Source organism: Andrena cerasifolii, chromosome 5, assembly GCF_050908995.1.
Source record: "Andrena cerasifolii isolate SP2316 chromosome 5, iyAndCera1_principal, whole genome shotgun sequence".
NCBI lineage: Eukaryota > Metazoa > Arthropoda > Insecta > Hymenoptera > Andrenidae > Andrena > Andrena cerasifolii.
Genome location: NC_135122.1, coordinates 408,178 through 432,708, shown reverse-complemented (window position 1 = coordinate 432,708; position 24,531 = coordinate 408,178). Strand labels below are relative to the sequence as shown.

At 41.3% G+C, this 24,531-nt stretch overlaps 2 protein-coding genes across 6 annotated transcripts in view; both read right to left on the bottom strand.

Annotated features, from left to right (window-relative positions):
- Positions 1–24,531, bottom strand: part of LOC143369376 (KICSTOR complex protein SZT2) — a 391,751-nt gene that overhangs the window by 160,895 nt on the left and 206,325 nt on the right. For all 5 annotated transcript variants that reach the window (XM_076813233.1, XM_076813234.1, XM_076813236.1 and 2 more), the window contains one exon: positions 17,038–17,422. In XM_076813233.1, coding sequence (XP_076669348.1) covers positions 17,038–17,422 — 385 coding nt within the window. The remainder of the gene's footprint in view (positions 1–17,037; positions 17,423–24,531) is intronic.
- Positions 22,859–24,402, bottom strand: LOC143369390 (uncharacterized). Its single transcript, XM_076813266.1, has 2 exons — positions 23,844–24,402; positions 22,859–23,750 (listed from the first exon to the last, which is right to left on the bottom strand). Exons 1-2 carry the CDS (start codon positions 23,957–23,959, stop codon positions 23,129–23,131), a joined length of 738 nt encoding a protein of 245 aa, XP_076669381.1. The 5' UTR covers positions 23,960–24,402; the 3' UTR covers positions 22,859–23,128.

The window sequence follows — 24,531 nt, the reverse complement described above, 5'->3', positions numbered from 1 at the left end:
TTTCTATACAGATTAATTTTGATATTATTCGTAATCATTGGTCAGTTGAATCTCCCTTATCTTTAAGGTAAAGTGACCAGATATTTTCGGTTCCAATGCGGGACAAGCAAGCAAGCAAGCAAGTAAAAAAAGGGGGGGGGGGTTAACAGATTCGTGAGATATTTTCCGTAGTTTACTAAAGCGTTTACAATATATTTAAAAAATACATACTTGTGATTGTAAAGTGATACATTGAAGCGAAATTAAAAATATTTATTTTTTTCACAATAAAAAAAAAGTAGAGGAAACAGTAACTTTATGCCACTGCGAAAATGTAAAAGGTTACATGTCCAATCTGGGACACTTTGCGGAACACTTTTCAATGCGGGGCAAAGCGCTCAAATGCGGGACTTTCCAGCATAATGCGGGGCGCCTGGTCACTTTACTTTAAGGATATCTTAAATTTGCTGCTTATTAGTGTATTTTACATTTACACGCAAATATTTGAATCATCTGTTTATCCTTTTTTCGCCTCTACTATATTATTCTGAAACTTGGTAATATTCATCAATGAGTAGAAATTTAGTGTAATGTTTTCACGCTGCAGGATTTGCATATATATTTTCTGGAAAGCACCGTAAGTATTTCCCTACAGTCCCCGAATGTTTACTCTCAAAACAAATCAAGTTTAGAGATTGCTTTGTACTTCGTCGCGTTAAGGGGAACACTATTGTAACTGCCAGAAAAGTAAGCCATTTTTAAGCATTTTTTTCAAGAATAAGTTACAGTTTTCATTAAAAAGATTTGTTTACCTGCCTTTAGTACAATGTCTTGTGCGGCTGGTGAAAAAAAGGAGGAGGCGCGGGGGTGCAGGACTACAGGGGAATGACGCTGATGCCGTCATTGTATAAGGTCTACGCAGCGGTGTTGGCAGGGAGGCTAGAATAAGAAGTAGAAGGGCAGTGGATGATCCCATCTAACCAGGTAGGATTCAGGAGAGGGGTAGAGACGATGGACAGCACATACATGCTAAACTACGTAGTAGGAAAGCACATAAGCAAGAGCAAAGGAAAATTGATAGCGCTGTTCAAAGACCTGAAGGCGGCATTCGACTTAGCAAACAGGAGGACTCTATGGGAGTCGATGGAAAAAAGATGAGTGAAGGTAGGGTTGGTGGAAAGGGTGAAAGAAATATACGGCCAGACGATGAATGGGGTGAAGGTGGGCGGGGAGGTAGGGGAGAGATTTTGGACGGCAAAAGGACTGAGGCAAGAAGGCCCGTTAAGCCCGATACTGTTTAATTTACTAACGGCAGACCTGGAGGAAGAACTAGGGAAAGGAAAGTGGGGAGGAGTGGAAGTAGGGCAAAGGAGGATATGTTCGTTGGCATACGGGGACGACGTGGTGGTAATGGCGGAGCAAATGGAAAGTATGATAAAGCGGATGGAGAAGTATATGGAAAAGAAGAGACTAGAGGTAAACGTGGGGAAAACAAAGGTAATAAGATTCAGGAAAGAGGGAGGCAGAGAAAGAAGGATGCAATGGAGGTGGAAGGGAATGAGAATAGAAGAGGTGAAAGAATTTAACGCACGGGGTGGTCTGAGGAATTGAAAAGAGGAAGTTTGAGAAGAACTGGGGCAGGAAGATGTGGCTGTTTGACGCACTGCACAGTGGTCCAGGAGCACCGAAAAAGTGGCCAAAATTCAAGATTTCATCAGATATTTATGAAACTTATTATTTAGGGGTTTTCGAGGTCGCTGATGACTAATCCGACGTTAAAAACCTAAAATTCAAAATCGCATATTGAGTACAGTTTGACTTATCAAACAGTTGCACTTATCTCGTGCATAAGTGCGTTGCTGTTTGGTAAAAAAGTGCCATTCGTTTTATTCGAGAAATCATTAAAGGTTTTTTTTACTTCTAAACGTATATTGGTGTATACATTTTTTGACATACGGTTATCCAAAAGAAATGCTAAAGCTTCTTCAGGTTTCTTAGTTATAGGAGCTATATTTGTATCTAACAGGTTTCTAATTTTTCTTGGTTGTTCCGGACTTTTAGAAATTTCTTTCAAAATAGCACACAAATCTTTTTCTTTAGATAATTTAGCTGCATAACGACATGCCTGTAATATTCTTTGTGGATTGTGATTAAGGCTTTTGCTTATGTTTGCAGCCTCTCGTCTCTTTGAACGGTCCGATTTATTTTCAAATGATAAAGACAGTCGACCTACTCTCGAAAAAGAAGAAGTAGAAGGTTGTTGATTTTCATCATTAATTGTAATATTGGGAATTACAAACTCGGAATCTAGCCAACTAGAATTTCTTTTTTCGAATTTCTCTTTAATTCGACGTGCCTCTTGAAATTTCTTATTTCGTTTCGTTCTTAAAGTCGAAAGAGCAGCTCTCAAACGCTGCACATCCTGTGGACAAGCATCTTCCAAGACAATATTCAATTCTTTCAGAATATAATTAAAAGCTTCTGATAGATCTGCTTTTGGGGGAACATATTCCAGAATTTGTCGTTTCGTAAATTTAACCATTATTATATACTTAATAATTTACCCTAGTCTAGCCTTAATTCTATAAAGCCTATACTTTAGTTGATACTATGTATGAAATTCTACAATAATAATAAAATTATCCTTTAATATGGAAAAAATCTCGTTCGAAAGGAAATTATTAATAATGTCAAAAAACACTTTTTAATTTAATATAAAGCTTGTGTTTAAAAATCACTTAAGCACCTACAATTATTATACACTCCGAGGATACTTTTCTTTTCGTTTTTCAAACTGATCTGCTTGGATGCAACTGATCAACTAAAAGACTCGACAACTCGACTGGTCGAGTTTCTTGACAAAACTGATATATTGTATTGAAGTATAAGCAGTGAGAAGTAAGGATACACAGGCGTTTCCGTTGAATGCGATTTTAGTTCCGTGATTAAGAAACAGACAAAATTTAAAAAATAATGTCATTAACAGTTAATAACAATGTATGAAAGAGTAATAGATAATTAAATGTACATATTTGGTCGGGGCAGACACACCTATAATTGTACATTTAGCCTGCTGCATTTTGCGTCCACCTATACGCGCACGGTCGTTCGTTAATAACATTAATTTAGTTTAAACAACAAAAGTAGCAAAAAGTAGCAGTTTTACATTAAAGTATACATTACATATAGTACACTCAGGCTTTATTTTTCTCTATAAGAAGTGGAATCTCGGAGAATGGTGAATCGAAAGGTAAACATTCTGCGAAATATGATTATAGTGCAACGGTAAGGAATTGAATATTACAATTTCCTCTCAACTTTTTTAACTTGTCTGTGTTGTTCTTAATTGATATATATTTACAAATAAATATATAACAATAAAATTCCATAAATTGAACATAAATTAATGAAAAACATTGATATTATAATGAACAGACATATCACTCATTTTAATACATTTGTCAACATAAAACCAATGCCAATGGAGCAGGAATGGTTAAATCCGCAAAACATTTTGTCTACATGCACTGCAACTATTCCTGAAAATGGTGATAAATTTTCCTTACGGAAATTTTCTACCTTGTTTTTGGCCACTTTTTAGGTGCTCTTGGACCACTGTGCACTGGTGTGGACGGTTTTGAGGTATGGGGCAGAGATCTGGGGGGGGGGGGGGAGGGTGAAAGGAAAGAGATGAAGTTGAGATGGTCCAGAAGAGATTTATAAGTTGGACGCTGGGGGTGGATTGGAGAACACCGGGGTATATGATAAGGGAGGAGGCGAAAAGGAAGAAGCTGAGGACGTGGGCGGGAGGAAGACCGTGGAGGTATGAGAAGAAGCTGGACAGACAGGAGCGAGGTGAGCTGGCCATGTTATGTTGGGAAGAGGAAAGGGTGGAGAAAAAACTACCCAGGGGGTGCTTATGGGAAAGGCAGTGGGCCAGGAGGGAGAATAAAAAGGGGAGAGCAATGGGAGGAATAGGAGGATAATGGGGGTGAGAAAGGGGATCGAAATGAGAGGGGAGGCAAGGGGTGAAATAGAGGGGATGTTGATGAAAGGAGTGAGAATGGGGAGGGAGTGGTGGAGGATAGTAGGGGTATATGTAAACAAGGATCTGGAAAGGAAGCTGGACGAATTAGGGGAATGTACGGAGGAGAGGGAGGAGGGGGTACGAATTGTAATAGGGGGGGGGCTTCAATGCAATCACAGGAGAGGAAGGAGGAGAAGTATGGGAGGGGGGGAGGAGGAGGCAGGGAGGGTGAGGAGCAAGAGATCAAAGGATAAGGAGGTGAATGGGAAAGGTAGGAGGCTGTGCAGATACCTGGAGGAAAGGGGATGGGGGATACTGATTGGAAGCGTGGAAGGGGACGAGGAGGTGGAATGAACATTTACCGGGGAGAGGGGGGTCTCGATAATTGATTATGTGCTAGGAAATGAGGACACAAGGGAGAAGGTGGAAAGGCTGGAGGAAGGGGAGAGAGTGGACTCGGATCACCACCTGGTGGTGATCTGGGTGAAAGGGGCAGGGAGGAAAGAGTTTTGGGAAAAGGGAAGAGAGGGAGGGGGAGTTGAGGAAGAATGGGAAGAACTGAGCAGAGCAATAAAGGAGGCAGTGAGCAAAATGGGGAAGGGGGAAAAGAAAGCAGAATGGTGGAATAAGGAGAGTAGAGAGAAGAAGGGTAAGGTGAGGAGAGAGCTGAGGAGGTGGAGAAGGGAAGGAGGGGATGGGAGTGTATAGGACAAGGAAGAGAGAATACGGGAAGTTATGTGAGCAAAAAAAGAAAAAGGAATTGGAAAGGTGGGAAAAAGAAGTAGAAGGTGTAAGAACGGAGGGGCAGGTGTGGAAGGTAGTGAACATGGGGAGGAAGAAGAAAAGGAGCTTAAACGAAAGGATGGCAAGAAGGGAATGGGACGAGCATTTTAGGGGGTGACTAGGAGGAGTGGAGTGGAGGGTGAGAAATGCAGGCGTGGGAGGGAGGGAGGAGGATGAAGAGGGGGAGTTAGGATGGGAGGAAATAAAACGGGTGGTGAAGAATCTAAAGGACGGGAAGACAGGAGGAGGGGATGGGATCAAAAATGAAGTCTGGAAGTATGGAGGAGTGGAGGTGGAGGAGTGGTTGTGGGTAGAGTGCAATAGGGTTTGGAGGGGGGAAGGATTGCCGGAGGGGTGGAGGGAGGAGGTGCTGGTACCGGTGTTGAAAAAATGGGCGGGGGAAAAAGTGGAGGACTATAGGGGAATAACACTGACAGGACGGCGTAAAGGTGTACGCCGCTGTGCTGGCGGAGAGATTAAGGGGGCCGTCTCATTTTTGTTATGGTCCGAGTCGATCGAAGCGTCCCCAGTACACAAACGGACCCTATTGAAACTACTGCGGTCAATAAAAAGAACTTGTTGTACAGAGGTGACATCTCCAGGTACTCTATGTAGACACATTTTTTACGCATAGTTGCCACATCTACTGTTCTTTCTGTCTCTGCAGCACTGTTGCCACAGAGTTCTCTCCTTTTATCGAGAAGTTAATCGAGGTGCGCCTAGCGTCAGAGCCTCGCTGAACGTAGCAATAATGAAATATGGAGAGGTCCGAGAGTGTGAGAAGGAAAGATGGAAAGATACCAAACCTGACACAATTTGAACTATCGTTATTAACGATATTACACATAAAATTTATTTGCAGAATTGAAAGCCTGTTTCGTTCAAAGTAGTCCGATTTAAATTATTTTCTGTCAATTTAATCGGCAGAATCACTTTCATATTGATACGATGAAAAATAAAGATATTCTGCTTCTGCGTAATCGATGATACATCGCCGAGCAATTCCAGGCGGCAGGTTAGACGGGTGAGCGATACAATGTCGCTCAGCTCGGGCCTCGGGGGACCTCAAGAACGAAGGCCTTCGATTAAAAAAATTATTTATGGCCGACGGATGAATTCCCATCGAATAAACTGATTCATTCGTGGCGTTTCAAATAAAAATAACACTGGGTTATTTTTATTCCACTACAAATAAAGATAAAATCTCTAGAATTTGAAAGGTTATTTTAATAATGTATAATGCCCATCTCTGGATGAAAGAATCATTTGCGAATCAATATGCTTTCTAAACTTTGCAATTCAAATCTTCTCTCATTTTGTGTAATTCCTCTTCTACATTGACGGTTTTTCTACAATTTTGCCAGATCGCTCGTAATGAAATCGCTCATTTGCTGCAACAACGACACAACTCAAAATTTGCAGTTTTTCAGTTATTAGTATAGAGAAAGCGGTTGTTGTCTAACAAAACTTTTGAACTCGTTTCCCCTAAAAATCGTGAATTTTAATTTACGAGTGTTGTTGTTGCAGCAAATGAGCGAAATGTAAAGTATGCAGTGAGGGCAATATTTATATTTTCTTGAGAAAAAATGTAATAATATGATTGTTCAATGATTGTTTATTTTGTTTGTTTTAATAGAATGTAAAAATTTCACATTTTCCATCGTATCGGCATGAACGTTTCAGTAACATACTGCTGCAATTTTCCAGATGAAAATGAATTTAATCCGGTATAAATCGGATTATTTTTAGAATTATTAGATTAGAAATATTACATTTATATTTATTTATCTAGTACTGTTCTAGAAATAATCCGATTTATACTGTGTATGAACTCATATTAATCTGGAAAATCTCAACAGTATGTTATTGAAAACGTTACGTTTAACATTTTATGAATACATAACCCATCGTAAGCAACACTGTATGCCTTTCGAGACGAGCAGCCCAAGTCCTCGACACGAAGTGAGATCGCGCCGGTTCGGATAAACACGCTGCCGAAAGTTATTTACAATTTTGATGCCTTCAAATAAAAGCCGAATAAGCTACAGATAAAGATGAAAACCTTATTCGACGGTTCGAATAAACTTTCGTCGAATAAAAAATTATCTTTCGCCGTTGAATAAATTAATTTCAAATAAGTTTATTTATCCGTGGTGTTTGGAATACAGATAACTCGTACTATTCGAAGCTTCGAATAACGGATAAACATAAAGTATCTTTTATTCCAGCCACTTCACCGTGATTCATTCAAGCTTCTCTGACGATAAAATAGTAATAGGGGAAATGCGGCAACAACGCGACACGACTCTCAATACGTATTGGCAACTATGTCTTTCCTACATTTATCGGCTAGTTTGGACTTCCACCGGTTCTGATGGTACATGGCACGAATATACCATCAGCGCCGGTGACGGAAAATCCTCGAAGCCTCATTCTGTCATTTCTCGAGTCTGTCACAGTACACAATTCATAAATTCATTATTATTTCAACGTACGACGCTTATTAGCGTTCAAACGCATCAGACCACCCTGCACGAATGTCTACTGGAGGCAACTATACCCGCAAAAACTTACTTCGTGCTGATTCCAGGAAGAAAGTTGGTCGAAACGGTTTCGCGTATACGTACACGCTTTTCCTAACTTGTGTGAGCGTACGCACACACATCAAAGCCCAGTGAGAAGGCCCCCTTAAGGACGGAGGTGGAGGGGAGGGGTTTGCTGCCACCGAGTCAAACGGGGTTTAGGAGGGGGGTCGGTTGTATAGATATATAAACGTACTGAACTACATGGTGAATAGGCAGGTGGTGAGGAAGGGAAGGGAGATGGTAGTTCTGTTCGTGGATTTGAAGTCTGCGTTTGACTCGGTGGACAGGGGGGTGCTGATAAAGGCGATGAGGAGGAGGGGAGATGGGGGAAGGGCTCGTGGAGAGGTGCAGGAGACGGTGTGCAGGGTAAGGGCGGGGGATGAGGAATGGGAGAGGTTATGGACCGCACGGGGGTGAGACAGGGGTGTCCTCTAAGCCCAAGTCTCTATACTCTGCTCATAGCGGACATGGATGTGGAGCTAGAGAAGGGAGGGTGGGGGGGGAGCGGGGGGGAAGGAAAGTATACAGGCTAGCATGTGCTCACGACGTGGCTGTGCGAGCGGACGATGAGGAGGGGATGAAGGGAATCATAGGAAAGCTAGAGAAGTATAAGGAGGGGAAGGGAGTACAACTGAATATCGGGAAGACAAAGATAATGAAGTGTAGGAAGGGAGGGGGGAGGTGGAAGAAAATAAAGTGGAGATGGAAGGGTAAAGAGCTGGAAGAGGTGAGGAGTTATAAGCACAGTTGTGCTAATTGAATTACACCGTAATTTAATTATATTGTATTTCAATTACATAGTAATTCAATTACGTTGTAACTCAATTACATAATTCAAACTTTTCAATTAATTCAATTCCTAATTACTGTAATTGTGCGTGTAATTGAAATACAATGTAATTAAATTACAGCTCAAGACACTGAAGAAGTGAGAAAAAAGTGGAAAAAATGTAACAAAGGAGTTTATTTCTCTTTATATATTATAAATTTATGAATAATACCATATTCAGCACTAATAATAATTTTTTTCTGTTCGAAACCTTTACCTATATATTTCTTTCCCACGTCTTATTACCTCTCAATTTGGTTACCTCTTAATTCGTAATTATAATTCAATTCCATTGCACAATGCAATTACAATTACAAGAGTACACAGATCTGAATTACGAATTACAATGTAATTGAATACGATGTAATTGAATTATTTTGTAATTATAATTCATGGAGTAATCCAAGTGTAATTCTGCACAACTCTGATTATGAATACCTGGGGTATACTGTGATGGGGAATGGGGGGCAGGAGCAGCATGTGGAGGAGAGAGTGAGGAAGGGGGCAGCGGTAATGGGGAAGGTGTGGGGGATGAGGAAAAGATTATTTGGAAAGGATTGGGGCAGAAGGATATGGTTATTTGACAGGTTGGTTTGGGCGGTGGTGGGATATGGGGTGGAGGTGTGGGAGCGGAGGGAGAGGCAGAAAGTGGAGGCGCTGCAGAATAGATTTTTGAAGTGGGTGTTGGGGGTTGAAAGAAATACACCGGGATATATAGTCAGGGAGGAACTGCAAAGGGGGTTGTTGAGGGGGAGGGCAAGGATGAGGGCGTGGGGGTTTGAGAGGAAATTGAGATAGGATCAGGGAGGGGAATTGGCGAGGGTGTTTGGGAGGAGATGAAGGGGAGGTTTAGGGGGGAACAGGTGCTAGAGGGGTGGGTAAAGGAAAGGGAGCAGTTCTTTGGGGAAAAGGGGTGGACAGTAGAGGAGGTAGAAAGGGTGAGGGAAAGGGAGAGGTAAGAGGGGAGGAGATAGGGGTAGGGAAAGAAAGCTGCAGGAAGAGGAGAGGTGGAGCAGGATAGGGGATTCAAGGTACAATAAGTGGAACGGAAGGGTAAAGGAGCCCAGGGGTGCCGGGTTACCTGAAGAAGAGGTGGGGAATGGAATGAGAGAGGGGAGATATTGGGAGGAGGAGGAGAAAAGGAGGATATTCTTCCGAATGGCCCCAGTGGCCGATCGAGATGAGGTTTGGAAGGAGGTGTGAGGAGAGGCTGTAGACCCTAAATCTAAAATTATAGCTTCGGGTTTTTACTAGTTTCCGAAATATTAATAAAAAAAGAATTGTTAATTTGATTTTTACAAATTATTTTTTTGAATTGCATACACATAGCCCTAACGGGGGCCCGTCCTGCCCCCCCCCCCCCTCCGGCCCCAAATCTGTTCTGTGGACAGCTTGGACGCGATCCCCTTACCTCTGGATGCCTCTCAGGCGCCCAAAAGGCACTCGTATTTAACTCAAATTCAAAGCCAATTTTCTCGAAAACGAAGCGCGACATTAAAAAATTGTATTCTATATTTTCATATTATTTTGGCCTGCAGAATCATGTCTTAGAGCAGAGTTGAGTAACTGGTGGCTCCGCGAGCCACTGAGGGCATTTCCGCCTTGCTGCCACGCTGAACTGTTCCCGTCATACCTGCGAGACTCTGACGGTCGCAATCAATAGGTTTACACATGACCCATGGGGTACCAACTATTATCAATGCGTTTTTTTTTTGTCAGTGGTATCCCATATTCCACTGTGTCGCGTGATAAAAAATAGATTGGAAAAGAGCCTTTTACTGTCAAAATTTTAAACATTTTTGGGAAAACTAGATTTTCGCGCACGTTTAGACGAGCTGGGTAAATCTAAAATTTAGTCTAAACGTCCGTGAAAATCTAGTTTCCCCATACACATTGGGGCCAACACGCGTGGCGGGTGAAAGAGGGCGTTCCTTCTGAAACTCGGCCGAATGGAGCACTTAATTCCCAAGCCTGCCCTAGAGTATTGACTATCAGTAGAGTAATAGGTACCCACCCTGTATAATAGGATGGATCGCATCCGCAAGTTTCTGGTTCAAATTTCCAACCTCACATCGGCTTGCTACCATGCTTTACGCGCCCGCAAGCGGGCGCGACACCGGCGCTGTTCTACCCCCAACAAATACTAATATCCGGAAAAAGTTGGACAGTAGAAAGCGTTGTATCGGAATAAGTCAACAGAAATACTAAAAGTTGTTTATCAATATTTCAGAACCTAATATATTCGCGAAACAACATTTTTAGATTTAAGGTCCACATACCCACGCCATTCCTTCCCCCAAACCACGTGTCGATCGACTCCTTGTGTTTTCCCCATGAAAATTCGGACTATTATTGAAGGATTGGATACAATAAGGGGACTAGCGCTCGAAAATGGGAAAAATTATTGTCCAAACGCTAAGAAAGATTGGAAAATTAAATGTTGTTAAACTGAATTTTAAAAAAATATAGTGTTGTGAAGCTCGTCACGACACACATTTTTCTATTTACAGTTTGTTTATCCAATCATTACTATTTGAGCTAAAAATTATAAAAAACAAATTTTTCATCGTCCAAAATCATTATTTATTTAAACATAAATTGCGATAACTTGAGTAAATATTAACGGATCGTTATGAAACTTGAAACATAACTTCAGAAAACTCTAGCGAAGCCGTAAAATGTACGCACAAAACCCTTATGTTAACAAATGTAATAATATTTAATTAAAAAGTAATACTGGACATAACACATGTTTTTCAACTTCGCCGTTAAAAAGTATAGAGGCAATTTTGAGGTACATATAACTTGCAGCTACAAAGTTTTTCCTTAATATACAAGGAAGATTTTCACCAATTTTCACACTGATTAATAAATAATTTTAGAAGATATGACGATATATATAAATCTCGCTCGCCACCAACAGTAGGGTGGAGTGAAAAAAACTGTTTTTCGATGATCAAATTCTAATAGTGCGGAAAAGTTGCCTACGTGGCCCAATAAAACGTGTAAAAAAATTCAGCTCGATCGGATAATTTTTTCTGTGTGCACCAGAGGCCTTAACTTTCAAAATTTTAGTAAAAAACTTAAGAACGTTCAACTTTCTTCCGTTGGTGGTTTCTATTTTTTTCTTTACCCAGGACTATATTTGTTGCATAATTGAAGCAAAGAAACACCCGTGGTTCGTTTCGGAACCACAGAAATGGCCTATCGGCACTCTTCGTCCACTTTCCTAACGGAATAAGTGGTCCAAAACCCACCACGCGGAGGTAGCTATACGTCGGGCTCCTTGTTTTTGTGTTGTTTTTTGAATTTTAAAATTTTTTGTTTCTTTAAATAATTTTATTGTTTTTTTTTTGTAATGTATTTTCATATTTCTATTTGCCAGAACGAGAAACTGCGCTTGTTATACCTGTTATTGATATGCAAACTTTACAGCGAGAACTGATTCTTCGTTTCAAAATTTGGCACCGATTGACCGTACAACAATGTACACCGAATGAAACCATCCCATTGCATCGCTGCCGCACACTTGACAGAATGCTTCAGTCACGAGTTTCACCATGTGTTTGACTGCAAGAGTGTGGCAGGGATACTTAAGAAATTTCCAGGCTAGAAACAAGCTGTTGCTCGACAATTTCTGTGATAGCTCCTGATTAAATAGTTATTGTGTTGAGAATTGGAGGTGACTTGATTCGAACAGAAGACCAATCGATTATTTTATAATAGTCGTCTGCGGAGAAGTTGATTTCTGAAAGTGCACGAGGTAGTACTTGTTCACCACTTTCATCTAATTCTCGGGCTTGCAAAATTTTGCGTAACGCATCTAGACGAACTTCACGCAGTAACTAATCAGGAGCTATCAGAGAAATTGTCGAGTAACAGCTTGTTTCTAGACTGGGAATTTCTTAAGTATGCCTGCCACACCCTTGCAGTTGAACGCATGGTGAAACTCGTGACCGAAGCATCCTGTCAAGAGTGCGGCAGCGATGCAAGGGACGGTTTCATTCGGTGTACATTGTTGTCCCGTCAATCTATGCCAAATTTTGTAACGAATAATCAGTTCTCGCTGCAAAGTTTGCACATCAATAACAGGTATAACAAGCGCAATTTCGTTCTAGCAAATAGAAATCTGAAGATACATCACAAAAAAAACAATAAAATTATTTAAAGAAACAAAAAAAAATTTAAATACAAAAACAACACAATAACAAGGAGCCCGACGTACAGCTACCTCCGCGTGGTGGGTTCTGGGCTACTTGTGCCGTTAGGAAAGTGGACGAAGAATGCCGATAGGCCATTCCTGTCGTTCCGAAAGGAGCCACGGGTGTTTCTTTGCTTCATTTACACAACAAATATAGTCCTGGGTAAAAAAAGGTAGAAACCACCAATGGAAGAAAGTTGAACCTTCTTAAGTTATTTTACTAAAATTTTGAAAGTTAAGGCCTTTGGTGCACACAGAAAAAATTGTCCGATCGAGCTGAAATTTTTACACGTTTTATTGGGCCAAGTAGGCAACTTTTCCACACTATTAGAATTTGATCATCAAAAAAAAGTTTTTTTCACTCCACCCTAACCAACAGGCAGCGCCCGCGTATAATGCGCTACTTATTTGCAGTCTTAGCACTCGCGATGACTGTTGGTGCCGCGCGGGATTTATATATATCGTCACATCTTCTACAATTACTTATTAATCAGTGTGCAAATTGGCGAAAATCTTCCTTGTATATTAAGGAAAACTTTGTCGCTATAAGTTATATGTACCTCAAAATTGCCTCGATACTTTTTGACGCTGAACGTTGAAAAACATGGGTTATGTCCAGTATTACTTTTTAATTAAATATTATTTTTAACATAAGGGTTTTATGCATACATTTTGCGGCTTCGCTAGAGTTTTCTGAAGTTATGTTTTAAGTTTCATAACGATCCGTTAATATCAAGTTATTGCAATTTATGTTTAAAGAAATAATGATTTTGGACGATTAAAATTTTTTTGTTTATAGTTTTTAGCTCGAATAGTTATGACTGGATAAACAAACTGTAATTAGAAAAAATGTGTGTTATGACGAGTGTAACGTATCGCTACGAACCGCCGTCAATTTTTCCTTTTGTTATTACATTAATTGTTATTATCATTATATTATACCTAAGCCTTTCAATGTCAGCAATAAGTTAAACACAAGCAAGCGTGCAAACAGAGTGCGACCCGGCGGCGAGTTAGAGAACCTAGTGACGCAAACGCATGCGCAGTGCCATTCACTGGACAAGTGAAACTGAGTGCCGCGAACGGATAGTGCGCACGCGCCCGGAACATACGACAAACTGGACGCCGAATAAACTGAGTCTAGTGCGCGAGTGGCGCGAACCGGATACAAAATCCAGTTGGTGCGCGTAATCGCGCAAAGAGTGATTGGTACGGGCCAAGTACCAGCGAGGAGTATAAATATAGGCCCGTCAGCAGTTAAGAGGAGATTTCTTGGGTCTGCCACCGAAACAGCAGCATACCGAGGCCGCTTTAGTTAGCCCCTCAGCTCGGATCTCAGACCGCTTTCATTAGCCCCTGAATCACGTGAAGTCTACAAGCCAAGTTTGTCTTCAAATCAACATTCCGTGTCATCTGAAGCCGCTTTAGTTAGCCCCTCAGCTTCCATCTGGGAACACCCTAACCGGTAACCTGGCCACCATCTGAGGCCGCTTTAATTAGCTTCTTAGCAACAATCGTAGAAAGCGTGGGCCAGCTGACAGGCAACAGGAAGCCAATACAACTCCGAGAGAAGGAATCCTCTCAATATTCTCAACTTAACATTCTAAATCGACCGAAGCGTCATTTCTACAATTACACATTATACCGACTTCATGTCGAGACATTTCTGTTCAATTCGCGATTTAGTATCGTATACTTATACTAGGTTTAATATTAATTAACTATTCGAAACCGAAATGGAAAGATATTCTTTACTACCGACTTAACGCCGATATCGAAATCAAACTATATTCTTTATTATCGACTTAGCGCCGAAACCGAAATCAAAGAATATTCTTTATTACCGACCGATACGTAGTTACATAATTATCTTATGTTCAATTAATTTATCGTCACAGTTCACACAACTCAGTGTAGTATTATTATGATCCATTTCGACCTAGATTCAAAACCTATTTTTGAATAAACTATTTTTGTTATTTTTGTTAAAAGAAGGACTCTCGTTTCTTGAAATTCTTTTCTTAATCGCACGCCAACCGAACCAAATCCCACTATTCCACGGGAAACCGCTCCATTCGTGGAATCTCCTGTAATTAACGGCAACGCCTCGTTAGAGAACGTTACACGAGCTTCACGACACTATATTTTTAAAAATTCAGTTTAACAACATTTCATTTTCCAATTTTTCTTAGCGTTTGGACAATAATTTTTCCCATTTTCGAGCGCTAGTCCCCTTTTGCATCCGACCCTTCAATTAACGAAGTTACACGAAAAATCGGTTTGCAGAAGTTAAAGACGACTTCGTTAAAAATTGTCCGATTTGCATGATATTTTGTCCCTTTGATCGGGAGAATGCTAGAAATCCATTGGTGTTATTTTCATAGCGATACGATAAAAAATTAAGAACTTCAGTTTATGTAAAATTGGTGACTCCTGGCGGAGCGGACTGCAGCAGGGGCCCGCTGAGTGAAAGGTAATTGAAAAAGAAGAGTATTTTCGCCACGTCGGATGATTTGCCGTCGAATAAACTGGTTCATCCGTGTGCGCTTCACGTAAAGATAGTTCGGAGTTATCTTTATTCGACGAAGAACGAATCAAATTTTTGTCTTTTACTCCAACTAAAATTTTTTATTTAGATCATTTTTTGTCCATCTCTGCACGGGGATATGTCATGGATTATAGAGAAACTGAATTTATTTATTTTTCATCGTACCAATATGACAGTGACACGAATGAATTCCTGGCATTCTCCTGATTAAAGTGACAGAATATAATTTAAATTGGAGTGCTTTTAACAAAGCTAATTTTACATTATGTAAATCAATTATTCACGAAATTTCCATAATTACGGGGAAAGTAATATCGAGAAAACATAAGGAATCGATTGACGTCACTTTCGCAGAGATCTGATCATGGGCGTAGCTAGGATTTCATTCAGGGGGGAGGAGAGGGGGGGGGGGCAATAAATAGTGAAACAATTTTTGTTATTACAATTTATATACGTAGGTAGGAATCGCTACAACCGGGGTCGTGTAATGCAGAATTACATCACAATTTAATTTATTTTTACTTTGTAATATACTAATTTAATTTTGGAGGAACGATTCATTTAATTTTTTTCCTGTGTCGGGGGGCGGGGGGGGGGCGCCCACCCCTGCCCCCTTCGCTACGCCCATGGATCTAATTAGAAATGCAAAACTTCAGGTTGGTCACTGCTTAAAGGCCTTAAAGTCGTGTTCAGATATATTGGTCGGTGAGTTTCCTGAGGAGTATTCTTCCACCACACCGCTTGCCTGCCTCGGTGCTCCTATTCTCTATGTTCTCTCTCTTTCGGGCTACGCCTGGTCGTCGCATCATGGAGATTGGTGTCCGTGAGGTACGTATGCACGCAGCGAAGCATCTCCACCACTTTAAGTACATAGAGGGGACACGATTCCGAGCGGTCGTTTCTCGCTCCTTTCTTGCCGAACACGAGAGCAAGATAGAATGAAAGTGTGTTTAAACGTTCATATCCGTCGCGCTCGCAAAGGACGGAGTATCAGGCTTACGAAAAATGGAGCGAGACAAAGTATGTACTAACGCGTTATCTGTCTCGTGCCGTTCTTCGCTTGCTTTCAGTCTCTCTGACTCACTTTCGTTTCATATCGCTCTCGCCTTCGCAGAGCAAGAGTGAGCCAGAAGTGGTGGGGATAACGCCAAGCTCCAGACCTGTAGGCTAAAACCGAGTTCTTAACGAAGAAATACATACATCAGAATAGGCCGTCGCTCATTTCGTCGAAGCGAAGCGCGGCGACCAAAGCGGAATGTTCGTCGACGCTGTTCTGTCACATAGGCAATGCGTGGTTGCTGCTGTTGTCATATGCGCGACGCGTGGACACGGCGCATCGCTTCGCGGCTCTTCGGCCTAGTGAGCGATGACCTTGATTCTTTCTCGATCGCTTCATTTCGTATTGGTCTATGCATAACTTCGTAACGCACAGAACTATTACGTTAAAAATAAACAACAGCCACACGGCAACGCTCAGGCGGAGCCGAACAACGTTTCCGTTACCGCACCATACCCTTCGGGGGCCCAGCAACTTCAACTGCCAATCCACGATCGTCAGGTGGTGGTGGCTGATTTCTCCTCGAGCGCTGCTCGCGAAAACGAATCCACCGGCCAATATATCTAAACACGACTTTAGTGCGCAACATTGTATGGTCCCGCTGGTTTCGAGGGTCGAAGACCACGAAACTCAGCGAGGCGCATGATTGCTGGCGGCATCGCCTTTGACGACTTTTCGCAATTCAGCGCTCGATGCCCGAGAACTATGGGACACCTATCTACACGTGGGTGATACTCGAGAATATTCCGATCTCAATCCTCTGCAGTTTACCTATAACTTACCATTTAATACACAAAAATTAGAAATATTACTCACTTATAATACCCAAATTGACCTGTTCGAAACATTTATTTGCCTTGATAAATGAACATTATTTATTTACACTTATTCTAGTACTATATGTTACATATTTAAGTAAAATAATGTAACTTCGGACATCATCTACATATACGGGATATAATATCAGACTTAAATTCGATTATGCCTTATAAAGTAAGATATGTTTTATATAAAGAAATAGTAATTACCTTCTATTGTAATTGTATACTGTATTGTATTGGATGCAGATAATGATTTTGTATACCAAGGACACATTACTGCATATTGTAATGAAACATTAGATTTCCATAATAGCACAAAACAAATTTCTAGTACTTCGTCTTTCACATTAGCACCTTTTATTAAGTATCCTTCTCGAAGACGACAACACAATAAACTACTTAGTGTACAAGTAACTTTATCTTCAATTTGCTTCTTTTGTAAAAGTTGAGCAGATTTTTGATCGTAAAACAGGGAATTATTGGACTGCCAGTTAGAATAATCTGGTAAAACGTCGCTAACTACTTCGCGATATAATTGCCAGCATAAAAAGCTTGTATGATAAATATTCATTTCCCCTTCATTTAGATCCACCTGTAAATAAATACATCACCGCATAAAGTAAAAGTGTGTCAAATGTAGGCCATTCCTATGTAATGCGGTTATTCTGAGAGTTGAGTTTAAGGGGTCATTCTACTTTGAACCACCGAAAAACGAAGCTATTTTTAAAGATATTTTTCTCAGTAAATGCAGCATATAATGAAATAAATCACTTTGGTATTTATTAAGCTACTCTTATGTTACGCAAGAAAAATTAAAAAGAATTTTTGCAATTTGCAATTTTTTTACAGTGCCAATATGTCACCTAAAAAAGAGGTATGTTCACGGCGTAGGTGATTTCACAGCTCATGCTCATTCGAAACAAAAAATTCCTACAGATTCTTAATCTGTACTCGTGTCGCTATAGCCCCTAACTCAATTAACAATTTTTGTTGAAAAGTAAGTAAATAGCGCCGGTTCCATGAGAAAAATCTGGGTTATTTCTCGACAAAAATTGTTAATTGAGCTAGGGGCTATAGCGACACTCATACAGATTAAGAATCTTTTGAAATGTTTTGTTTCGGATAAGCATGAGCTGTGAAATCACCTACGCTGTGAACATTCACTTCCTCGCTGAGAGCTCGGTGTGGCGTACACGATGAGGACTTTTCGCTATCCCCACCACTTCTGTCTCACTCTTGTCCGGCGAAGGCGAGAGCAAGATGGAATGAGAGTGTTACGTTCGGAACGTAAAATTTTTCTTTTTGGACGGGGTATGCATCAACAACGCCTAGCGTTATGGGAAATCCCTCGTTGATCGTACTCCCGCCTAATAGTTAATAATAATTTAGTAAAACAAGAACCCTTTCTTTGGAAGGTTGTGGCCTCGACATATTGCAGTCCCGCGATAAGGATAAGGCGGTGCTGACGCAGCGGTGTTCTCACCAGAGAGTCGCGCTCGAAAAGACCCAGTGGTTCTCCTGCTGTGCCGAATCCGCTGTGTGTAAGTGGCGGGGGTGCGTTTTAACAATGACTTGCAGCATTGTGAGAGAACCCTTGTTGAGAACACCTTTGACCGTCGCGCTAAACATTGTAACATAATCAGTAACGGCTACATCAGGAATGCGCAGACTGGGTTGTTTCTTGGAAGATTGACGGACTTGTATACTCTACATCCGGTGCAGGAGGACTGCGCCTTCCCACAGTCTTGTCGCGGATTATTAACTAAGTGAGAATTGTTTTGTTAAAATTAGATACCTAACACAATTTCTGATAGTCTAAGGACTGTCGGATTCCCCTAGTCAAAAATTATGAATATGAATTTATGAATGTTGACGGAGGGCCGTCAGCGGTGTGAAATTGTATGGTTTTCGAGATGTGGGATGTCATGTTCTCCTGTGCGTATGAATGTTCCGTAAAGATAGATTATATATTTGAATCAGGAGTCTGGCGGATAGACGTGAGTACACACACACACACACACACACACTGCCTCGCTAAGTAGAGGGGCCCATGCGTGGTCGAGCGATAAAATGCACCGTTAAGGCCGCCACACACGCTCCGGCCAGCCTGCCAGTTTGACCTGCGCAGGTCGGCCGGACGCCGCACAGTGGTCGGGATAGGGATAGTTAGTGACATTCGTGTTGTATAACTTTTAAACTATAAAAGATATTGGAATGGCGCCAAAAAATAAAATAAAATAATTATTCCTTTTTAATGATTTATAGTTGAATATATTGTACGTTCATTTAATGTTATTTTTCAATTTTTTCAACTTAAGTCTTATAAAAGAATTTGAAAACTGTTTATTTAGTAGTTTATTTAATGCTGTTTAAGCGATTTAAATCGCTTGTTGGGGAAAGTTTTAGTTTCCGATTAAAAGGAAAAAGCAAATAGTACTATTAGAAATTGTGACGAAATTTACAGTTTAGTTAAACATTATTATTCATTTATTATTAATTTATTCAATGAATTTATTCATTTCAGCGTATTAAGAAATTATTTATTCTTTATTATATCGATATGGAAGTGATACCGATTGATTCCCTATGTTTTTTGGATGAAAATCATACAAATTTTTATGTAAATCGGACTATTTTTAACAAATTCGGCTTGAAATAATATAATTCGATTTTTTATGGAATTTCCTTCATTATGGTCCGAATTATGTCGTTATTGGTATTAGTTACGTTGGCGAAACATAAGGAATCGATACGCGTCGTTTTCACAAAGATCTGATGAGAAATGCGGAAATCCTGTACATTTCTGACTTTTTAATGGTATTCCAACTCTTTCGAAGATCGAGGGCCATCAAATTCGTTGAGGCACTGAAGGGTCCTATCCTCGCCACGGGGTACCAGGCGGCATCTCTTTGACAGGCGTGGCTGGAGAATCACCCTGTAGTATACATTCAGTAGATTTCGATAGGAGAAAGTTTATTTTTTCTGCGCAATCCGGACTGTGCAGGCTGGCCGGAGCAAATTCGAAAAATGATTCGGTCTGCCTGAGGCCGCGGTCAGATCTGAACCGCACGCCACTTGAAACTCCCTATTCTTCCTAATGCCAAGTTCCTACTTGTGGAACGTATATTTCTAGCAATCGTCGCCAGTTTAGACAGAGACTCGTGGCTCGCGACAGCTAGAGATTGAAGGAGAGAGAGTACTTAGAGTAGTGGAGACCAAAGGTTTGTCTGCGATATGACACCGAGGAAGGGATCTCGGGACCCTCGACCAAAGAAAAGTCAGGCTCGCCGCGATATTCGGGCCGTTCCTAGCCCATGTCGGTAAAGTCCCGTCGCATCAAAGAAATAGCTCACGAGCTACTGTCGTCCTTGTCATTGAACGTGTTAAGTAGTTAGAAGGAGCAAGACGAGTAGGTCATAAACGCTCGAGAATTATTGGATTTGCAGAATGTCTCCAAAACTTCCAAGAAAATGAACGTGATGGAACAAATGTAAAGAATTGAAATATTGCAACCACTAGAATCGGAATAATTATTTAAAGAACCGAGCCGAACCGAGTCGAGCTCAGTACCTGTAAAAACCGATCGGTCCGAAAAAACCGAGCGGCCCGAATGTACAGGTGATTCTGGAGCTACGCCTGTCAAAGAGAAGCGGCCTGGTACCCCGTGGCGAGGACAACCCCCCGCAGTGCCTCACCGAATTTTATGGCTTTCGACCCTCGAAGGGGTTGGATTGTCTATTAAGAAGTGAAAAATCTTCGACTTCCGCATTTCTTATCAGATCTTTGCGAAAAAGAGGCCAATTGATTCCTTATGTTTCGCCGATGAAAGTGATATTAACAACGGCGTAATTCGGAAAGTAATGAAGGAAATTTCATGAAAAATTCATTCCTATAACGTGAAGCTAACTTAGTTAATAATAGTCCGATTTACATGAAATTTGGTATGATTTTCATCGGAAAAACATAAGCAATCCATCGGCATCACTTCCATATCGATACGATAAAGAATAAATAATTATTTTTTTCTAAAACGACCGGGGCGTGTGGATGCACCATCCAGTCAGCCCGTTAGGCCGGGCGAAGCGTGTCGGGGAACTACGGGCGTCCGGCCGACCTGCACAGGCCGGCCGAAGCGTGTGTGGCCGCCTTACGCCTTTTCGGCGCGGACCCACTCTGACCGCTGCCAAGAGCGTGAAGCTGCGACACTCTGTGACGGTAAATCGTGAGGTGCGTGTCATTGAGTCCGCGAAGTGTTTTCGAGATAGAGTTCTCTGGTCTGCTGTGTAACCGGGTGGAAAGACTCAACTTTACGAAAAAAATTATTCTACTAAATTTGCGAAACTAATTATTCATTTAACTTACAAAATAAGTTATTCTGTTAATGATTCAATTTAAATTATCATTGGATTTGCTCAGTTAAATTTACTATTATTTCGGTTTCGTTTTATAATTCAATTCGTGTTTATTCCATCCTATAATCAAGTGTGTGCGTGTTCGCGTCTCTTTCCTCTTTCTGATTCAGGTTTATCAACGACGCAGAACTATCAACACTTTAAACAGCAAATTTAAAGCACATTGACATTTATATTATTGTGACTATCTGGTGAATTGCGCCTCTTATCTCTTTCTATGCCCTTTATTTGACACTGTTATAATTAATGCGTATCTAACGGTAATTTCTGACAGTCAATCGACTGTGGGACTCCCCTAGTCAGGAGTTAGGTCCAATTATACGAGTACCTGTGTTTTGTAAAATGATTGATTGATCTTTTCCATATTTTCTTTTGTTATGTTCTCGTGCTTCCACCCACTATTCAACATTAAAGTTTTATTTATCATTAAATTCTACTCGTTAATTACTTATCTGATTCCATTGAAAAGACCCGTATGGGACTAGAGTACCAACGATCCCAAAATCTACCCCTTATCCTTCTGATAAGGTACATAGATATTTAAGAGTTAAAAGAATTGGCTGTTGCGACTGCGGCGAGCTTTCTTGCTCTTCTAATAAATAAACTCAATACAGCAATATTTGGTAGTCTAAGGACTGTGGGATACCCCTAATCGGAATTGCGTGTATAAATGTGCCGCTCGAACACAAAAGGTCGCCGCACGTAACAAGAGCGAGTGAGAGGCACTGAAAGCTAGCGGAGGACGGTACGAGACAGACGATGCTTTGATATTTTGTCTCGCTCCGTCTTTCGGACGCCTGACACTCCGTCCGTTGCGCGCGCGATGGTCCTGACCACTCATCGTAAACACGAAAACGGCTCCCGGCTCAAGTCTATTTTGCGTCCTAGGCGAACTTGTCAAATTGCGTCCTTTATTATAATACATTTATTTGAGATTATTTATGACTTTATTCTGAAAAATTAGGCAACTGCCTAGGGCGTAAGGTTGACAAGGAGTGCAGTAGTAAGACAAGGGGGATTCTAATTCAAATTTGTTTTTTGTCGGCGGGCTGGCGGCGGATGACGTCATAGAGATGGCGGAGTGGTGGGGGGTATCATCGAGGAGGAGGAGGAGGAACCGCGGGGTGACGGTGCGGGGGTATCATCGAGGAGGAGGAGGAGGAGGAGGAACCGCGGGGTGACGGTGCGCTACTCTGGAGCGTGGTGGTACAGACTGTCGGTAAGGAAGGTGCTACTCTGGAGCGTGGTACAACAGACTGCCGGTAAGGAAGGAAATATTAATTTTATGATATTAATATAAATGAAAAAACTTCTCGGGGCGACGGGGCTCGAACCCAAGACCTCCGCGGTACGAGTCAGCCGCCTAACCAACTCCCCCAAACGCCGTCTCTGACATTAGTCTTTTCCGAATGGTACATATAGCGAAACCAACGGAGCGTCACATATGTGACACGCACACACACACACACACACACACACACACACACACAACGTCGACGTATAATAATTTATTTTTATGAGAAATTTTATCAGAAATTGTTTCGAACGATGTCGGGAAAGATCGGCGTTTCTCGACACCGCGTCTTCGAGGGAAAGAGACGGAGCATTACTTTAAAGTTAAAATTCTAGGAGGGAAAGAGACACCACTACATAGGGGATAGAATCGCATGCATTCTAAAGCTAACAGTATTTCAAAGCGTTCCGATTTAACGTCGCTGCGTATCGCGCGATCTCGCGTAATTCGACTCCTCTGGAGCAGCCGTGCAGGGTGATGTCACTTGGCGGCGCGAAGAATGAAATGTAACACAGAAACGCGGAATCTTAAAATTAGATGACGGGGAGAATGATGGATGAATGAAATGGTACAAATCATAAAAGAATATAATTTAACATTTTTTACTACGAGCATCATGCACAATATGATTGATTGCACATGCTAACAATTCACAATCAATCAATGAATGCTGTTCGAAGTGTTCGCTTTCAGAAATTAATTTTACATAATCTGTTGGCGCGGTAGCGCTACGTAGAACGTCTACGAAAGTGGCATATTTACTGCTTACAGAGTACATATTTTCAGTTAGCCACGTATACATATGTTCAATGCAATGATTGTACGCGAATAATTTACACATCGTGGCTTCAGTCATATATATGACAACGCGATTATCGGTGATTTTAATAAGTTGATCATCATGCATACGCGTGAACTCTAGTCGTAAATGATCAATTATAATGTGAGTTTGGGGCGATGTTGCGTTGCTGCGTAATCGTTGGAGTATGTCCACCTCGTTTTGTAGCAGGAGCTTCCACGTAGACATTGAAAAGCTTAACTCGCTGCCTTTATTGTCGGCTATGGCGATCTCAACGTGACACAAATCCATACCAATGCGAATTCCTATAGTTAGACGTTTATAAGCTGTTGCAGTCAGTGGATAATCACGCCCCAGGATCCGTACGATTGATGGTTTCGATGTTTTCATCGTTTTTAGCGATACGGATCCAGAACTGTAAGAAACAAGTACATGAAATTGATACTTCGGTCGTTTTGCGTTTACAGTGAATGAAGTAAATGAAAAGTGTATAGTAACGTGTACATACCTCATATTGGATTGTTGATGATGATGTAGTTGTTGCTGCTGTTGTTCACATTTATTTGGAAACCCACCATCGTTGCCGGCTGCGCAGGATGAATCGTTTAAGCTGTGTTTGTACATTTTGATGTGCACTATATTTTTTACGGAGTACCGTCTGTTCCGTCAAAGTCACTGAGGCTACTGAGCGATTGATGGAATAGCGTCCAAGAGCTCGGCTTAAATAGAGGTGCAATTGCCTCCCCCACCACAGCATTTTATTTTAAAGCTCCCAATTTTTCCATAATGTTTTCCAATCTTAACATCGCAGCATATCGCGCGATTGTATGTAATTTGAGCCCCACCTTCAAGGATAAAAGTCTCGACACGTGTTGAATGTAATATAATATCTGTGAAAGCGCCGAATCTTAGAATTATGCGGCGTCAGCAGAAACTGTGTCGGATGATTTTGCGCGCTAATTCGTCATACGCGCGAATCATAGAAAGAATTATGCTGTATCGGTAGAAACTGCACAGAACCATGCTGGGACGGATCGTCGTTTTTGCACGCGGTGCATTCGAGGGAGGGGGTACGCCAAAAGAGTTAGGCAGAGATACCAAACCATGGTATCAGTCTTAAAAAGCGCACTCTAAACTGCACAAAGCCTCAAATCGTTGCAACGTGTTGCGAGGAAAAGACATATTTCATTTACAAC

What these genes read in the sequence shown, in the direction of transcription:
- LOC143369390 (XM_076813266.1), bottom strand. Translation starts at nt 23,959, where the DNA reads ATGTACAAACACAGCTTAAACGATTCATCCTGCGCAGCCGGCAACGAT. An exon ending in CATCAACAATCCAATATGAG is followed by an intron (nt 23,751 to 23,843) that starts GTATGTACACGT and finishes TGTTTCTTACAG; the next exon opens with TTCTGGATCCGTATCGCTAA.